We start from the raw sequence: 18,471 nt of genomic DNA, 5'->3' as shown, positions 1-18,471 counted from the left end.
TGGACAGAGGAATCTGGCGGGCTATAGTCTATGGGGGTCACAGAGTCAGACACGACTGAGTGACTCACACTGAGATATTTGTATTCTTCATTTATATAATATGTACTTAAATTATATGGCAGAAGAATAGTTAATAATATGGGGAAATGTTCCTGATATTTTATTGAGTAAATAGAACATAGCAAAGTGTATTAGAAAATAATATCAACTGTGTTAATCTAATTTGGTTTAAAAGAAAAACTACATACATGCACAGAAAAAAACTGAAAAGCTATCTATCAAAACTTTGATAGACAATTTCTCTGTGCCTCAGTTTCTTCAGTTTAAAAGTGAGGATAATGAGAGGACTTATTCCATGGGGTTGTGATAAAGAGTAAATAAAATAATAGTTATTAAAAAAAAAAAAAAGGAGCAGGTCTTTAACTCCATATCTGGAGTCAGGTGGCTTGCCATTTGTTCAAAGAGAAAGATGGCATCTGCAGCAAAGCTGCAAATACCACGGGCGTCCTGTTCAGTTGACTCATCAACACGCTTCTCCAAGTCCGCTCAAACAAGTCAGTCCAATGGAGCTGAGACAGAAAACAAAGCGCCTGAAATTCTCCAGCTTGGATGGTGGCCCTAGTCTCTGTTGCTAATGCAACATCAGCTTTGGGTTCTGGTGTTTCAGTAATAAGGAGACCAGCTCTCCAGGCTCCGATTCTTTCTACCCTACGAATCTTCGCTCTGCGGATCATGCAGACACAGGTGGAGCTTCTCACAGTTGCCTCTTGTGAGTCTTCCAACCGTGCACTCAGGTCTCAGGGAAATAAGCTCACTGCCCCCAGCTGCCCCCAATCCTATGTTCACCCGACTCTCAGAATCTCCCACTCTGACTGAGGGGAATCATTCGGACTCTGGGACCCAGTGGTGTCAGAATCAGCTCCGAGGCGGTATCAGGCACAACCTAAGATGCAAGACAGGCGATACTTGCGCCGTTTCTGACACGCAGGGGAGGGCCAACAGCCCCCAGGAGGAAGGGAGGAGGTAGACCGCAGTTCACACCTGAGCATCGTCTCGGTTACTTGGTCTCCGTGGCACGGCTCCTCTCATCATGTGGAGGTCTCGGGGTTCACTGAGAAACCGAGACCACTGCTACCCTCAAGCTGGCTTCTGGTTGCCAGTCCTACTGGGGCTTCCTGGGCACAGGTCAGGTAGAACAGTAGCAAGACTGCTGAAGTCTCCAACACGGAGAAAACAGAGGATGAGATGGAGGCTAAGTAATGCACGGACCCGAAAGGGCACCTGACAACAGCTAGGAACGCGGAAGATCCAAGACCTTGCCCTTTATACCCACCACGGTTGACGGTCTACAGCAAGCTCAGCAAAAGCAGCTCTGTGCGATCCAGCTCAAGGGACTGAATTCAAGAACCCATCGCTGACAGTAGCCTGATAGTATATTCCAGTGAAAGTCATGCCTGAGCCTGCTGCAGTAAGGATGAGCATGGAATACTTCTGCAGCAGCAATCATACATACCAGCACGAATTCGGCATTCTCTGAGCAGTTTGGAGGGGTTTTTTATAGGCATTCACAGTCAAATGACATAAATTCAGTGTTTCGTCACTGACTCATCTAAATGAGAAATGGGGAAAACATACAGGAAAACAAATTCATAATTTTCTGACTTACAGACAAGGTGAAATTAATGACAACCGTTTCAAGACCCAAGACAAATGTCTTTATTTCAAAACTAAGATTACAACTGAAATAAATCTTCAGTTCAGTTCAGTCGTTCAGTCATGTCCGACTCTTTGCGACCCCATGAATCGCAGCACGCCGGGCCTCCCTGTCCATCGCCAACTCCTGGAGTTCACTCAGACTCACGTCCATCGAGTCAGTGATGCCATCCAGCCATCTCATCCTCTGTCGTCCCCTTCTCCACCTGCCCCCAATCTCTCCCAGCATCAGTCTTCTCCAATGAGTCAACTCTTTGCGTGAGGTGGCCAAAGTACTGGAGTTTCAGCTTTAGCATCATTCCTTCCAAAGAAATCCCAGGGCTGATTTCCTTCAGAATGGACTGGTTGGATCTCCTTGCAGTCCAAGGGACTCTCAAGAGTCTTCTCCAACACCACAGTTCGAAAACATCAATTCTTTGGTGCTCAGCCTTCTTCACAGGACAAGTTAACACAGCCTTAAATTTCAAAGGTGTCCAAAATGAACTCACGTGGCTTGATAATTTGCTGAATTTACTGAAGCAATGTTCTGGATACCTTGAAAACATTTCACCTTATTCTGAGCCTAATTAGAAAGAAACAACGTGATTGACTCTTTTTCCGCGATGAGAAATGAGGAGGGTTTTCTTTCCTCTGTCATACAGGAAACACCGTTTTTATTAAACGACGTCACAACTGTGTGTCCTCTGTGCATACAGGGCAAAATCATCAAATGCCACCTCTTCCTTTCCCGATGTGAGTGGCATGCGGATGTTCAGTTTAGCTTTAAGATCTACTCCGACTTTAAGATCTACTCCAACTCGGGCAGAATGTTAAGCATTTCATTACTATACATGTGCCCCGTTCTACTGTTTAAATTTGTTTCTTTGTAATAACAAAGTTGCACCACAACAGCTAGCCAAGTAGATGCCACGTCAGTGTTCAAGGTGGATGAATTACACCCACAGTCTGCCTAATGAGGCACAGGAATGATTGAGCAGAGAGACCGAGGAACTGGTGATAGTTCACGTGGAACCCCTCAAGGCTGTGAGGGGAGGTGCCCACGAATAAGCAGTCTGCACACTGTGATTAAACAAAACAACAACAACAAAAAAGGGCGCGAACGCATCGCGTCCACAGGCACACATCCAGAGCGGGGAGGAACGCTTACCTCAGGGGTGTCCTTGCAGCTTCCGACGGACCCGCACCACTCAACAGGACGGAAGTCAAAGCCACGTACTTCTGCAGGTCGCTGGGGCTGGGTTTCCCTCTCCTGAAAACAGAGGTTTCCTCATCAGAATACCACTCCCTCAGCATGCTGAATCAACCCCTTTGCTGCGGATTGGTCTGATACGATTTCCAGCCTACTTGTAGGAGGCGGTAACAAAGTTGTGTTTACACGTACAGCTGTTTCGACAGACAAGTGCAACTGTGGTCGGGACGTCGTCATGCACGCCAACAGTTAAGGGAGGTGCCAGCGGGTCTGGCAGGGGCGCTTGAGACTGCACACACACCCGGGGGTTGAGAGGACTGTCCCAGAGTGTTCCATCTGGGCAAGGTGCCTCTATGCTCATCTAAATGGCTGCTGCAAACCCTGGGGCATTTAGCTCCAGACTGGGCAAGGTGCCGCTTTGCCAGCAGTGGGTGGAAAACCACACTTCCCGGGTGGAGTTAGCGCTAAAGAACCCGCCTGTTGACGCAGGAGATGTAAGAGACACAGGTTCGATCCCCAGGTCGGGAAGATTCCCCTGGAGGAAGAAATGGCAACCCACTCCAGTGTTCCGGCCTGGAGAATCCCATGGACAGAGGAGCCTGGTGGGCTACAGTCAACAGGGTCTCAGAGTCAGACACGACTGAAGCGACTTAGCACACACAGACTCAGAATGGAGTCCACAAACACTGGAACCTTCACTCCCCAGGGAAGGGTTTCCAACAACAAGCTGTTGTCAATGCGTCCCCATCACCGGCACCAACGTGTGGCTCTCAATTTACCAGGCCAACTCTTCAGAGAATCAACTCGTAGAAAGGTTCGCCTCAACCATTCCTTTCATCAACCCCCTTGCCTGGAACGATCACCTAGTATCTGAGCGTGGTATCTTTTTATTGGCTTATTAAGAGATGAAACTCCAGTACTTTGGCCACCTCATGCGAAGAGTTGACTCATTGGAAAAGACTGATGCTGGGAGGGATTGGGGGCAGGAGGAGAATGGGACGACAGAGGATGAGATGGCTGGATGGCATCACCGACTCAATGGACGTAAGTTTGAGTGAACTCCGGGAGTTGGTGATAGACAGGGAGGCCTGGCGTGCTGCGGTTCATGGGGTCACAAAGAGTTGGACACGACTGAGCAACTGAAATGGACTGAACTGAACTGATCCTGTACTCTTACTGCCTTGTGAGGTGATTATTGTAATTTCTGCCATGAACCTGTGCTAAATGATTGGTCAAGATGACCTCAGTGTCTAACCAAAATTTGCTGCTCCAAGAAAACACCCTTGTGAAGAGTATGGTTTCCGATTATGATGCATGAATGCTTGCTGTCCCTAAAAAAGGATTTGGGGGAAAATCTTTTTCTTTTTTTTTCCCCCTAATCTGTGAAGAAAATTCCTAGATAGGGGCAACGAGAACAAGACATGATGGGACTGTTTTGCATGAATTTCCTGGTGCAAAAGACCATGACACTGGTGGCACTGATACTGATACAAAGCTCACTCAAGGTTTTCAGGATAACTCTTCAGGAGAAGGAAACGGCAACCCACTCCAGTGTTCTTGCTGGAGAATCCCAGGGACGGGGGAGCCTGGTGGGCTGCTGTCTATGGGGTCACACAGAGTCGGACACGACTGAAATGACTTAGCAGCAGCAGCAGCAACAGCAGACTCATGCATTGGAGAAGACAATGGCACCCCACTCCAGTACCCTTGCCTGGAGAGTCCCATGGACGGAGGAGCCTGGTGGGCTGCAGTCCATGGGGTCACGAAGAGTTGGACACGACTGAGCGACCTCCCTCTCCCTTTCCCTTCAGGTTTTGAGCTCTTTCAGAAATAAAACATGAAAGTTACAAGTCCACACATCTCCTTCTGTTTAATTAGGGAAAATGCCCTTGGATAGTAGTTTAGAGACAAGAACAACCACTGGCTTCTTTCAACTTGTCCTGCCTTATATTATGATATCAAATTGCAGGTAATTATCCCTGCATGTGTCTGCACAGGACTCCTATAAAGAAAACCAAATTTAGTAACTGCAAGATACTATCTGTTTAATTTAGTGTATCAGTAACTTTCCATCTATAGTTCCCAGATAGCACTGGAAAGTATGAGGGGGAAAAAAAAAATCACTGACTTTGTTATTTCCTCAGGCAGCAAAGAGATCAGTGGTATCTGGCCTCTTTGAGGCCTATTGATAAATCAGTGTCTGCATTTTGAACTGTTGCATTTGAAACACCACCGGGTTGTAAGCTGGTACTCAAAGCTTTTCTTTGTAAAGTTTTGCAGAGTTGTATCCACGACACTCACTCACAGTTTCTACATGTAGAATCTGGCTTCATGGAATAACTCTCCTGTATCCACTTTGATGTAACAGTGTTGCAGAATCCTGCATTAGAAAAGAGGGCAGAGGGACTTCCCTGGCCCTCTTGTGGTTAAGAATCAGCCTGCAGGGGGGACACACGTTTGCTCCCTGCTCTGGGAAGACCCCACGTGCCCTGGAGCAACTGAGCTGTGTGCTACAAGCACTGGATCCTGGGCTCCTGTGTCCATTCTCTGCAACAAGAGAAGCCACCCCGTGAGAATCCCAAGCCCTGCAACCAGAGAGGAGAGTACACACAGAAACGAAGACCCTGGACAGCCAAAAATTAAAGAAAGATAAGAAAATGGAAAAGAACAGGGGGCATGATCTCCTGGAGAGAGAAGATCCCCCAAGATGCTCCCTGCCCTTGTGGTGATCACAGTCACCCGGGGTCCTCCGTCTGCAGGGGAGCAGGGAGCAGGCAGAGAAGACGGAGGGGCACGTGGCCTGGGCCATCCCTTGAGGGGCCAGCATGCGGCCCTACCGTGAGTCCCATCACAATCTTATGAGTGTGCTGACGCCCCCGCCAAGTAAGGGTCTGCTCCCTCAGGCAGCACATGTTCTTCGGGACCCCGGGGCTCACAGCACAGACCTCAGTACAAGAGAGACACCTCGCCCGCATCTCCTGAAGCAAGGCCGTGTTTCCATTCCTAACACCCACCATTAGGATACTTTGTTTTCAATTTTTTCATTTAAACACAGAGTATGTGCGGTTCTTTTTACTCCTGTTCCCTTTGTTCTGTTGATTGAAAATGACAGCAATTCTTAATCCCTTAAAACTGAAAGTGTTACTCACACAGTCGTGTCAGACTCTTTGCGACCCCCGTGGACCGTAGCCCTGTAGCCCACCAGGCTCTTCTGTCCATGGGATTCTCCAGGCCAGAATGCTGGAGTGGGTTGTCATTTCCTTCTCCAGTGGACTGTCCTGAGCCAGGTACCCAATCCAGGTCTCTCACATTGCAGGCAGATTCTTTACCCTCTGAGCCACCAAGGAAACCCCTCTAATAAAGTGAAGTGTTAGTTACTCAGCCGTGTTCCCCTCTTTGCAACCCCCCATGAAGACTGGTTCCAAATAGGAACAGGAGTGCATCAAAGCTGTATATTGCCACCCTGCTTATTTAACTTATATGCAGAGTACATCATGAGAAACGCTGGACTGGAACAAACACAAGCTGGAATCAAGATTGCCGGGAGAAATATCAATAACCTCAGATATGCAGATGACACCACCCTTATGGCAGAAAGTGAAGAGCAACTAAAAAGCCTCTTGATGAAAGTGAAAGAGGAGAGTGAAAAAGTTGGCCGAAAGCTCAACATTCAGAAAACGAAGATCATGGCATCCGGTCCCATCACTTCATGGGAAATAGATGGGGAAACAGTGGAAACAGTGTCAGACTTTATTTCTTTGGGCTCCAAAATCACTGCAGATGGCGATTGCAGCCATGAAATTAAAAGACGCTTACTCCTTGGAAGAAAAGTTATGACCAACCTAGACAGTATATTCAAAAGCAGAGACATTACTTTGCCGACTAAGGTCCATCTAGTCAAGGCTATGGTTTTTCCTGTGGTCATGTATGGATGTGAGAGTTGGACTGTGAAGAAGGCTGAGTGCCGAAGAATTGATGCTTTTGAACTGTGGTGTTGGAGAAGACTCTTGAGAGTCCCTTGGACTGCAAGGAGATCCAACCAGTCCATTCTGAAGGAGATCAATCCTGGGATCTCTTTGGAGGGAATGATGCTAAAGCTGAAGCTCCAGTACTTTGGACACCTCATGCGAAGAGTTGACTCATTGGAAAAGACTCTGATGCTAGGAGGAATTGGGGGCAGGAGAAGAAGGGGACGACAGAGGATGAGATGGCTGGATGGCATCACTGACTCGATGGACGTGAGTCTGAGTGAACTCCGGGAGCTGGTGATGGACAGGGAGGCCTGGCATGCTGTGATTCATGGGGTCGCAAAGAGTCGGACACGACGGAGTGACTGAACTGAACTGAACTGATGGACTGTAGCCCACCAGGCTCCTCTGTCCATGGGATTCTCCAGGCAAGAACACTGGAGTGGGTTGCCATGCCCTCCTCCAGGGGATCTTCCCAACCCAGGGATCAAACCCGTATCTCTAACATCTCCTGCACTGGCAGATGGGTTCTTTACCAGTAGCACCACCTGGGAAGACCCTTGATCCCTTAGACCTTTATTAATAAATTATCTATCGAATATTGATGGGTTAGTAAAACAAAGGCCATTATGAATTTCACTGAGCTAACCAATGCATTTTTCGTATGGAAATGTTTGTCTGAAGCTATGTTAATGTACCATGCGTTTACGCCAGACTCTGTCTTCAAGTTGGTTCTGAGCCTTTGCCTTGACAGACCAGTATGTTCTACATTGTTGTCTTAATCTGTGCTAACGAAACTATATATTTGGGTGGAAATCTGCCTTTCCTCAAGACTCATGTCAATTGTTTTATGGCCCGGGATGGCTCACCTGGTGCCAGTCTCTGAGTTTTGAGACATTTCCTTCCTCTGATTAGCAGACTGCTAGTAGCTATACAACATCCGTCTAAAGACTAGCCGGAGGGCTCTCTTTCCGCGCCCTTCTGGTGTCTGTGTCAGAAGCTTTCTCTCTCTCTTTTATGCTTTAATAAAACTTTATGACACAAAAGCTCTGAGCAATCAAGCCTCGTCCCTGGCCCCAGACTGAATTCTTCTCCTCTGGAGGCCAAGAATCCCGGCGTCTTCCGTGGTTAAGCAGCAACCTTTCACGCCCAAGCAGGAAAGGGCCGAGTCGGGGTTCAGGCTGCTTGACTGGTCATGCTTCCACGGCCCTCGCTGCCACAGAGGCCATTCCACCTGCACAGACCCCAACTGGCCACCAGCACAGCCCCTGGCAACCACGGTCCCAAAGCCACAAGACCTCTTTTCCCAATTCCTTTTAAGAAGGGTTGTGGACAAGGCTGTCAGGGCAAATGAAGCTGGTTACTACGACAGTTACTACTCTCCCAAAACGGGGCCACGTGCTCCAAAAATACATCGAGAGCAACTTCTTAAGTTTTTCTTTCTGTTTTTCTTAAAAACAGATCTGGAGATGGAGGGATGAACTGTAAGAGTAACAGTGAGACACACAGTGGACTCTCGACCATCTGAGCCACCCGGGAACCCCACGTAAAACAGCCAGCCTGTGAGACTTTGTGGTATGAGGTAATATTGCAGCCACGCGTTCTGGGAAACAAACTCACTCCGAAGGATGATGTAGATCGTGGAGTGCAGTTGATTACACCGCTGGGCCCCAGGCAGAGTCTCCTCTTAGCCAAGGACCCCGACCAGGTCTTGTGAAAACCTTATATACCCTAAGTGTACGTGTCCAAACCTACTTCCCCAAATTCCCAGAATCTAGTCTGAACAAAGGAAAAGAAAGATACAAAGTTAACCTGTGATTCATATGCCTTTAGACCTAGGTAGTTAACAATAGACAATTATCAATAGGCCTGTGGTCATATCCCAATAAGCAGAATAGAATGTATGATTCTATTTGGTTACACAGACAATTAGGGTGTTACTTGACAGAGAGTCTAGGTACGAGCCCTGCGGCTCTTCCTTCTGGGGCGGGGGGTGGCAGGGGGGTCTGGTTTTCCAGTTAGTAAGTTGTTTCCATAGACACTGGGCATAGAGCTCAAAGTCCACAGTCCAGTCCAAGAAAATAGGAGTCCTGCTTTCAAGATGGAGCTTGTTCTGTCTGTTTCCTCCTTCAGTGAGGAGGAGGAACATATAGCCGATTCTTGACTGTCTGAGCCACCAGGGAACTCCAGGTAAAACAGAGGAGAATTTGCTGTATGAAGTAGGGAACTCAGCCTGTTGCTCTGTGACAACCTAGCGGGGTGGGACGGGGTGGCAGGGGGGTTAAGGAGGGAGGGGACATATGTATACCTGTGACTGACTGATGTGGATGTATGGCAGAAACCAACACAAAATTGTAAAGCAATTATCCTTCAAGTACAGAAGGAAAAAGAAAACCATATGATGCCCTCATCAGCTGCCTCGCCTGTCTTCTCCTGGAGCAGGGCGACACTGACTCGCGGAAGTGAGCCGCACTTTGTCTCTATCGTACTGACAGTCTCCTCCACAGTCAGGTTTGCAGGGAGGACAGAGGGACCCTCTTTGGAAAGTTATTAGGGTTAGCTGTCTGCCAACAGCAGAGGTGTCAGCAGAAACTCGTGTGTTTTAACATCTCAGATGCTAGGACCTCGGAGACCTCTCCTAAGTGTGTGGATTCACCGAGACACTTGGTCTGCCCGGCATGTTCTATTTAAAGTTTCTTATGCATCGGCGAAGCACTCGAGACTTCAAAGGCCACTTCGACACCGGTTGACGTGAGTCAGAAATCTTCTGCATTCACACAGCATGAGTCACGAACCGGTAAGAGCTTGCTGGGGTTTTCCTCAATGCCTATAATTCAGGGAAAGTGGGTGCCACAAGCTCTTTTTGAAGAGCCCTTCACAATGCTTGCTCAAGCTTTTAAAACGGCTTTCAGACAGATCTCATTTGGTGTTCCACTAAGAGTCCCCTCCTGGGGCCTCTCTTGTGGGGCAGTGGTTAAGAATCCACCTGCCAGTGCAAAGGACACGGGTTCGATCCCTGGTCAGGGAGGATTCTGCGTGGCTCAGAACACCTAAGCCCGTGCACCACATCGACCCAGCCCACTTGCCACAGCCACTGAAGCCCGTGTGCTTAAGACCCCATGCTCTGCAACAAGAGAAAGTAAAAGACGCTCAGTCGGGTCTGACTCTTTGCAACCCCACGGACTGCACCGTCCATGGAATTCTCCAGAATACAGGAGCGGGTAGCCTTTCCCTTCTCCAGGGCATCTTCCCAACCCAAGGATGGAACCCAGGTCTCCCGCACTGCAGGCGGATTCTTTACCAGCTGAGCCACCAGAATAGCAACAAGAGAAGTGAGCACAATGAGAAACCCACACAACAAAGCGTAGCCCCTGCTCTCAGCAAGCAGACAACGCCTGTGTGCAGAAGTGAAATCCCTGCACAGCAAAAGAAAGAAATCCTAGGTGAATACACTTTTTAGTAAAGAATCCCCTCCTTACTCTGATCAGTGTTATGTGGCAGCGAGGATGGGAGGGGAGTTTGCGGGAGAATGGATATATGTGTATGTATGGCTGAGTCTGTTCACCGTTTACCTGAAACTATCACAATATTGTTAATCAGTTATACCCCAATAGAAAAATAAAAAGTTTAAAGTAGGAAAAAAAATGTAAATTAAACATCTCTTGAAAAAAAATTAAAAAAAAAAAGAATCCGCTCTTTAATTTTAAGACCTATTTTTTCCCTTAACCTGTTCACAGTTGAACTAAACTTAGACTAATAATAACAAAGGATTACACTACGTTATATTACATGCCCATTTAACTGAAATAAAAATAATAAATAGAAACATTTTTTTAAGTCTTAACTTTAAGACTTACTTTTTTTCTTAACCTTTTCACAGTTGAACCAAACTTAGACTGATAACAACAAAGGATTACACTAAGTTATGTTTCATGCCCATTTAGCTGAAATAAAAGTCAAGGAAATCCTTCTGTATTTTGGAGACAATTATAATGACTGAATTCTTTGGGATTCAGTCTTCCTGTTCTAAAATCAATAAGAAGTTTTATGAATTTATATTTTGAGTGATAGTCGGGAATGCCAAACTTTCTAAGAGAGTCTCAGTGATTATGGACAAAAATGTGATTATAGCCTGGTAGCCTGTAACATGGGCTGGATTCATTGAACTTTTCCATTCTGTGGGTTCTCCTGTTTAATCAGTAACTCCTGACCTGGCCTCATCTGTCTGCCAGGCTTAACTGGTTGAAGGGAATTGAAATTAATGAAAACTAAAGTATCATTCTGCTTGGGAAAAGCTAGATCCTTGATTTCACTTTAAACTCATATTAAAATTAATTTTTGAAAAAACAGATGCAGACATCACAATCACCTTTTTGCAACCTCTAGTCAACCATAAAACCACACAATTGAAGTATGTATGTTGCTTAAATGCAAAGCAAATCTCATTTTTTTTTTAAACAAGTTATTACCACGGAAAGGTTCCATTGCCTGCAATGCCAAGCCTGAGGCGCTCTATTTCATCAGATGAGCAAAAAGCTAATTAGAGAATTCTACATGTTTAACCAAATTTAAGACAGAACTGGAAAATGTGGGAAACTATTTTAACAAAATCTGTTTTCTTGGAGCCTGTAGTACCAGTCAATATGTGCCACTGACGCTGTTCTTATTCTGCTATTTACTTTAGTTACAAGTTTACAGAAATCTATGAAATAACAACCAAAATGCTTTCCAAAACTTAACTCTGTAAACCTCCAGTGTGGGATGCCTATCCTTTGGAATACACACCACCTCCTGATTTTTTTTTTTTCCTCCCTTTCAGCCAGAAATAATTTGAGAACATCCCCACACAGTCTTTAGAACATTCTGAAAAGTAAGATGGCCCAGATAGGTCTGCAGTTTAAAGACTTAGAAACAGCAACTGGGGAAGCTGAGAGTTTTCCTGGGAAGGATGGTCACTAGGAGCTGAAACGGGGCAAGCTGTGTTGCCACGGAAGTGGGTGGGCTCAGAGGCTTCGAGGTGCCGATTTCGTGAGCTTAGGGTGCTGTAACGAAATACCACAGACCAGGGGGATTAATGGGACCGCCCCCGGTGGCTCAGCAGTAAAGAATCTGCCAGCCAATGCAGGAGACTCGGGTTCAGTCCCTGGGTTGGGAAGATCCCCAGGAGGAGGGCATGGCAACCCACTCCAGTACTCTTGCCTGGAGAACCTCACGGACAGAGGAGCCTGGTGGACCACAGTCCATGGGGTTGCAAAGAGTTGGACACGACTGAGGCGACTTAGCACACACAGGGCCTTAAACAGCAGAAATTTCTCTCTCACAGGTCTGCAGGCTGACGAGGCCAAGGCTGACTCCCTCATCCCTGTCTTCCTCTTCTTAGAACAAGGCTGACCCTACCGTAAGGGTTATGCTATGACAGAATCGAACCCTAGCCACCTCCAAATCCCACCCTCTTGGGAGTTGGGGCCCCCACACATAAACTTGGGGGACACAGCTCAGTCCTGGCAACACCGTAGCCCCCACCCCTTGTGAACTTGTAACTAAAGCGCAAAGGAAGGAAATGACTGCCTGGCAGTGATAATACCCTTTCTGATGCAAACTGAACTGATGAAAACACTGAAGAAAGGGCTCCAGTGGAGTGCACAGACAAAGAGAGGCCTGCTCAGTTCAGTTCAGTTCAGTCGCTCAGTCGTGTCTGACTCTTTGCAACCCCAGGGATCGCAGCATGCCAGGCATCCCTGTCCATCACCAACTCCTGGAGTCCACCCAAACTCATGTCCATCGAGTCAGTGATGCCATCCAAGCATCTCATTCTCTGTTTTCCCCTTCTCCTCCCACCTTCAATCTTTCCCAGCATCAGGGTCTTTTCCAATGAGTCGGTTCTTTGCATCAGATGGCCAAAGGACTGGAGCTTCAGCTTCAGCATCAGTCCTTCCAATGAATATTCAGGACTGATCTCCTTTAGGATGGACTGATTGGATCTCCTTGCAGCCCAAGGGACTCTCAAGAGTCTTCTCCAACACCACACTTCAAAAGCATCAATTCTTCAGCGCTCAGCTTTCTTTAGTCCCACTCTCACATCCATACATAACCACTGGAAAAACCATAGCTTTGTCTAAATGGACCATTGTTGGCAAAGTAATGTCTCTGCTTTTTCATATGCTGTCTAGGTGGGTCACAGCTTTTCTTCCAAGGAGCAAGCGTCTTTTAATTTCACGGCTGCAGTCACCACCCAGCAGCACACATAAAGCAGAGGGGAAGCAGCAGCTGGCTGTTTGGGAGAACAAGTGTGATAGGGGAGGAAAAGGCAGCCTCGGAAAAGCGCTGAGGGCAGGGACTCGGGGAAGAAAGAGACCAGAAGGACCTCACGCTGAGAGTGTGGGTAGGAGATACTGCAGGGATCAGGAGGGACCAGCCACAGAGAAGCTCGCCAGCAGAGAGTGTGGCTCACAAACTGGGTGCCAGGCTGCACGCAAGGCTGGGGCCCTGCGTGGAAAAGTGGAATGAAAGGAACGGTTGTCTGCGCTGAAAACAAAATGGGGTTATCTAGACAGCTTACAACAGCCAAGAGTGAACACTAGGTTTTAATACTTGAAAAAAATGATGACATCATCAATGACACTCCCTTCAGTTGGAGGCAGTGTGTCTCCCGAACTCCAGAAAAACAAACAAAAGCCACAGAAACCTGGTATTCTCTGCCCGTCGTCACCTTCTCGGCTTCCTGAAATGACCAGTGTCCACATCAAAAAAACGTTTACAGTTTCCGAAAAGAGGGCACGGGCCAGGCCACGTTCGTAGCATCACCTGACCCTTCCTCACTCACTCTCATCTCAAGGTCATTTCCTTGCCTTTCTCCTTGACTGCCTCTTCCTTCGGGTTTACGGGCAGCCTCTATCAAGAGCACCTTGGACTGTTCAGAGGAGAGGCGTGAACTTAAGCTAATGAGTATAAGCAAATGCGCGTCGCAGATTCCAACATGAGGCAGGAGCGTCTTCCAGACCCAGCCAGTGGAATCATTCAAGGCCACAAACAACTTCTACTACTGGAACGTGTATCAGCATCAAGATCCAGGGGGTTCTACGGAGACAGGAAAATGCGGTCCGAGCTTTCTGATTTGAATGATAACAAGCAGACTCGGAAGAGTAATCTGCATTAAGGTTCCTGCGGTAAACAGCACCTCGATCGCCTGCTGGCCCATGGACGGCTCTCTCAGGTTCAATGCAAAGTCTCTGAAGGAAGGTTTTCTTAACTGCCTCACGCATGATCCCTGACGTTTTCAATATCTCACGCATCTCCTCATTCAACAAAAGAGAATATTACTTTCCAAAATCTTTCCACTTTGAGTTTTCCTGATGTTTTCCCCAGTAAAGCCTACTTTTGCAAATTTCAGCCCTTCCGTGCAAACACCAAGGTCTGGTACAGTCTTGAAGTTCAAGGTTTAGAGAGGTTCATAAGAGACACGGGCCGTGCAGCAAGGCACAGGCTCCAGCTCTGACTTCAGAGATACCAGAACCGTATCATCATAAAAGGAAGTGAAGTGAACTGAAAGTCGCTCAGTTGCGTCTGACTCTTTGCGACCCCATGGACTATTCTCCAGGCCAGAATACTGGAGTGGGTAGCCTTTCCCTGCTCCAGGGGATCTTCCTGACCCAGGAATGAAACCTGGGTCTCCCTCATTGCAGGCAGATTCTTCACCAGCTGAGCCACAAGGAAAGCCAAAACCAAAAAGGGCTTCATACTAAAAACAACAACAACAACAAAATTAAACCCTCTGGTTTATTTTATTTTAGAATTAATTGGGAGGAGGGGACATATGTCGATGTATGGCAGAAACCAACACCATATTGTAAACCAATTATCTTCCAATTAAAAGTAAACAATTTTTTTTTAATAAATGGCTTTTTTAAAACAAAGAACAAATAACTGTGCCAGGAAGAATAACCTCTGTCTCACTTATTACATTAAAAAAAAAAGTATTCCTTCAATTGCTAGAACTGTAGTTATGAATCAGTTAAGTATTTATGAGTCTGGAGGAGGAGTAGGGAATTTGGGGTACTTGCCTCTCTAGGTTTTAAATCTTTTCACATAAGGAGTTCTTATGGGGATAACATGCCTGAGTTTGGACAAGATACGATTTGTAATGATGTAGACTGAAGCGACTTAGCAGCAGCAACAGCAGCAGCAGACTGTACCACTTTTTTTCAATGATGCTTAAGGTGTTTATGGAACTGACTCGCTCTTAAGACAGAACGCATGTATAAGGGATATTGAGACAATTGCTGGTGGGCAGAACTCTGCTAGTGGAATCTCGTTCACACACAGTCAGGCTCGCCCTCAAACTGTCAGAATGCCTGAGGCACTCACACACACAGCTATGAGTCTTCCTCACGGCAGTGGGAAAGTCCTACTCAGGGCCCTTGCTCTTTGTCACACTAAAACGTGAGATATTTGTGCAACAAAAAGCCAGCAAAAGGCTGCCAAAAGATTCGGTCAGGCTGATGGAAAACCTTCTCTACTTACACCTTCATATTAAGTTGCAATTTTCAGGAACCAAACGAGATGAATTTTTTTTTGTACTAAATCAACACTAACACTTTTAATACAGGGTCTTCTTAAAACAAAATGAAACTTTCAGATGAAGCTGAAGCTCCAATACTTGAGCCACCTGATGTGAAGACCCAACATGACTGGAAAAGACCCCGATGCTGGGAAAGATCAAAGGCAGGAGCAGGGGACGACAGAGGATGAGAGGGTTGGATGGCATCACCGACGCGATGGACATGAAATTGGGTGAAACTGTAGGAGATGGTGATGGACAGGGAGTCCTGGCGTGCTGCGGTCCATGGGGTCGCAAAGAGTCGGACAAGACTGAGCAACTGAAAGAAAAAAAAGACTGAGCAACTGAACCGAACTGATCCTTCTGTCCCCAAAGTACAATTGTTTTAACACAAACCACTTCTTCTTTTTTCATTCTATGAACTCAGAGGAAATCATAAAAGAGAAATCAAAGTCTCTAGGTTCAGCGAAAGCTTGTGATAGACGAAGAACAGTTCCCTGGGGGCTCAGATGGTACACAGTCGGCCTGCAGTGCGGCAGACCCAGGCTCAGCCCCTGCGTGGGGACGATCCCCTGGAGAAGGGGAATGGATACCCACTCCAGTACCGTTGCCTAGAGAATTCCCAGACATCCAGGGGCAAGAAGCACACGCGTGCACAAATAGCTGCTCATAAAAGAGCGACGTCTGGGGGAGCCTCGGGGGCGGGGGGTGCAGGTTAGAGCCCTGGTTTCGGAGCTAAGATCCCAAGTGCCCTCCCTCCCAAACCAGAAAACCTGAAGTGCAAAACAGAAAGAATATTGTAACACATTCAATCAAGACTTTGAAAATGGTCCACATTAAAAAGAGAGAGAGAGAGATATCTTGGGAGTGAAATGAAGGGCAAGAGGGGCAGAAGTCATTAGATGCAGATGGAGTGGAACAGAAGTGGGTGGTTCCCAGCTGGATGGCACCCATGACCGGTGAAGGGCAAGCAGAACAGCAGTGGGTGGTTCCCAGCTGGATGGCACCCATGACCGGGAGCTCTTGGCTTAGAGTGTCCCACTGAAGCACGTTCAGTAATTCAGGCTCTTTACTCCCTGAAAGAACACACAGAGCATTTGTGACACCGTGTCTCTTACTCAGTATTTGGATGCTTCTGTGTATGTGATGGATGTGGACTCTTTTCCACGCTGCATAACAACCCCCTGCACCCCAAGATCTCAGCTTCTAAGAGCAACATGTACACATGGGATCATTCACCCTGTAGGGCACCAGTCTAGGAAGGGGTTAACCCTCTCTGCGCGCACCGTCTTCCCCAGGCTTAAATCAGGCTGTTGACCAGGCTGTCTTCTCATCTGAGGTCTCACTATCAAACTACACTCCATTTCCAGCTTCACTCAGCTTACGGATGGACTTCAGTTCCCAGCGTGGAGGACCCCATGTCCTCGCTGACTCTCAGCTGCCCACAGTTGCCCTCAGCTCCTTCCACGTGGCGGTAACGTGCTGTTTTGCCTCTTCGAGGTCAGCAGACCAAGAACCTATGTTTCTTGCAATACATTCATTCCCTTCAGGAAAGTCCTGGGCCCTTTTTTTTAAAAAAATAATTTTTTAATGTTTTATTTCCGGCGGCGATGGGTCTTCGTTGCTGTGTTGGCCTTTTCCAGTTGTGGCGAGCAGGGGCTACTCTGTGTCATGGTCCTTGGGCTTCTCATCCTGGTGGCTGCTCTTGTACAGGCTCTAGGGCTTCCAGAGTTTCAGCGCGTGGGCTCAACAGTTACCACTCCCAGACTCCAGGCTCCAGGCTCCATAGCTGTGCAACTCGGGCTTAGCTGCTCCCCGCACGTGGCCTCTTCCTGGGTCAGGGGTCTAACCCGTGCCTCCTGCATCAGCAGTCAGATTCTCCACCGCTGAGCCACCAGGGAACCAAGCCCTGGGCCCCTCTTTAAAAGGTGGGAGGGGGGCTTCAAGTTGGGGAACACATGTACACCCATGGCTGATTCATGTCGATGTATGGTAAAAACCACTACAATACTGTAACGGAATTAGCCTCCAATTCAAATAATTTTTTAAAAAAGTTCCAGCCCACTCAGCATTCCGTCTCTTCCATGAGCTCGCAGTCCGCTGTCTTCATTCACCTCTGCCTTCCCCACATCCTTGAGGTAAGCACAGGAGTGGGTCCCATTCAAGGGGTGGGATGGGACAGGGTGTGGTCGCTGGAGGGAGGGCAGGAATCCTGGGGCCAGGTTAGAATTCCGCTGACCACAGCCTCCCCTTCTAACGCTGACCTCTGTTTGCACAGCACTGCTGTTGCTGCTAAGTCGCTTCAGTCGTGTCTGACTCTGTGCGACCCCATGGACTGCAGCCCACCAAGCTCTTCTGTCCACGGGATTCTCCAGGGAAGAATACTGGAGTGGGTCACCATGCCCTCCTCCAGGGGATCTTTCCCAACCCAGGGATCAAACCCAGGTCTCCCTCATTGCATGCAGATTTTCCACCATCTGAGCCACCAGGGAAGCCCAGAACACTGGAGTGAGTCCCCTATCCCTTCTCCAGGGGATCTTCCTGACCCAGGAATCGAACTGGGGTCTCCTCCATTGCAGGCAGATTCTTTACCAGCTGAGCTACTTAGGGAAGCCCCAACATATACATTACCATACATAAAATAGGTAGCCAGTGTGAATTTGGTGTATGACTCAAGGAGCTCAAACCAGCGCCCTGCGGTGCCTTAGAGGGCTGGGAAGGGGAGGGAGGTATGAGGGAAGCTTAAAAGGAAGGGGACACATGTATCCCTATGGCTGACTCATGCTGATGTTTGGCAGAAACAAACACAATATTATAAAGCCGTTCAGTTCAGTTCAGTTCAGTCGCTCAGCCGTGTCCAACTCTTTCCGACCCCATGAATCGCAGCACGCCAGGCCTCCCTGTCCATCACCAACTCCCGGAGTTCACTCAGACTCATGTCCATCGAGTCAGTGATGCCATCCAGCCATCTCATCCTCAGTCGTCCCCTTCTCCTCCCACCCCCAATCCCTCCCTGCATCAGAGTCTTTTCCAAGGAGTCAACT

The 18,471-nt window shown here is 47.7% G+C and overlaps 1 protein-coding gene across 8 annotated transcripts in view; it reads right to left on the bottom strand.

Annotated features, from left to right (window-relative positions):
- Positions 1–18,471, bottom strand: part of LOC138929709 (uncharacterized) — a 329,162-nt gene that overhangs the window by 170,599 nt on the left and 140,092 nt on the right. For all 8 annotated transcript variants that reach the window (XM_070289696.1, XM_070289694.1, XM_070289692.1 and 5 more), the window contains one exon: positions 2,861–2,962. In XM_070289696.1, coding sequence (XP_070145797.1) covers positions 2,861–2,962 — 102 coding nt within the window. The remainder of the gene's footprint in view (positions 1–2,860; positions 2,963–18,471) is intronic.

Source organism: Ovis canadensis, chromosome X (assembly GCF_042477335.2).
Source record: "Ovis canadensis isolate MfBH-ARS-UI-01 breed Bighorn chromosome X, ARS-UI_OviCan_v2, whole genome shotgun sequence".
NCBI lineage: Eukaryota > Metazoa > Chordata > Mammalia > Artiodactyla > Bovidae > Ovis > Ovis canadensis.
The sequence above is the reverse complement of the archived record's forward strand: the minus strand, read 5'-3'. Positions and strand labels throughout refer to the sequence as shown.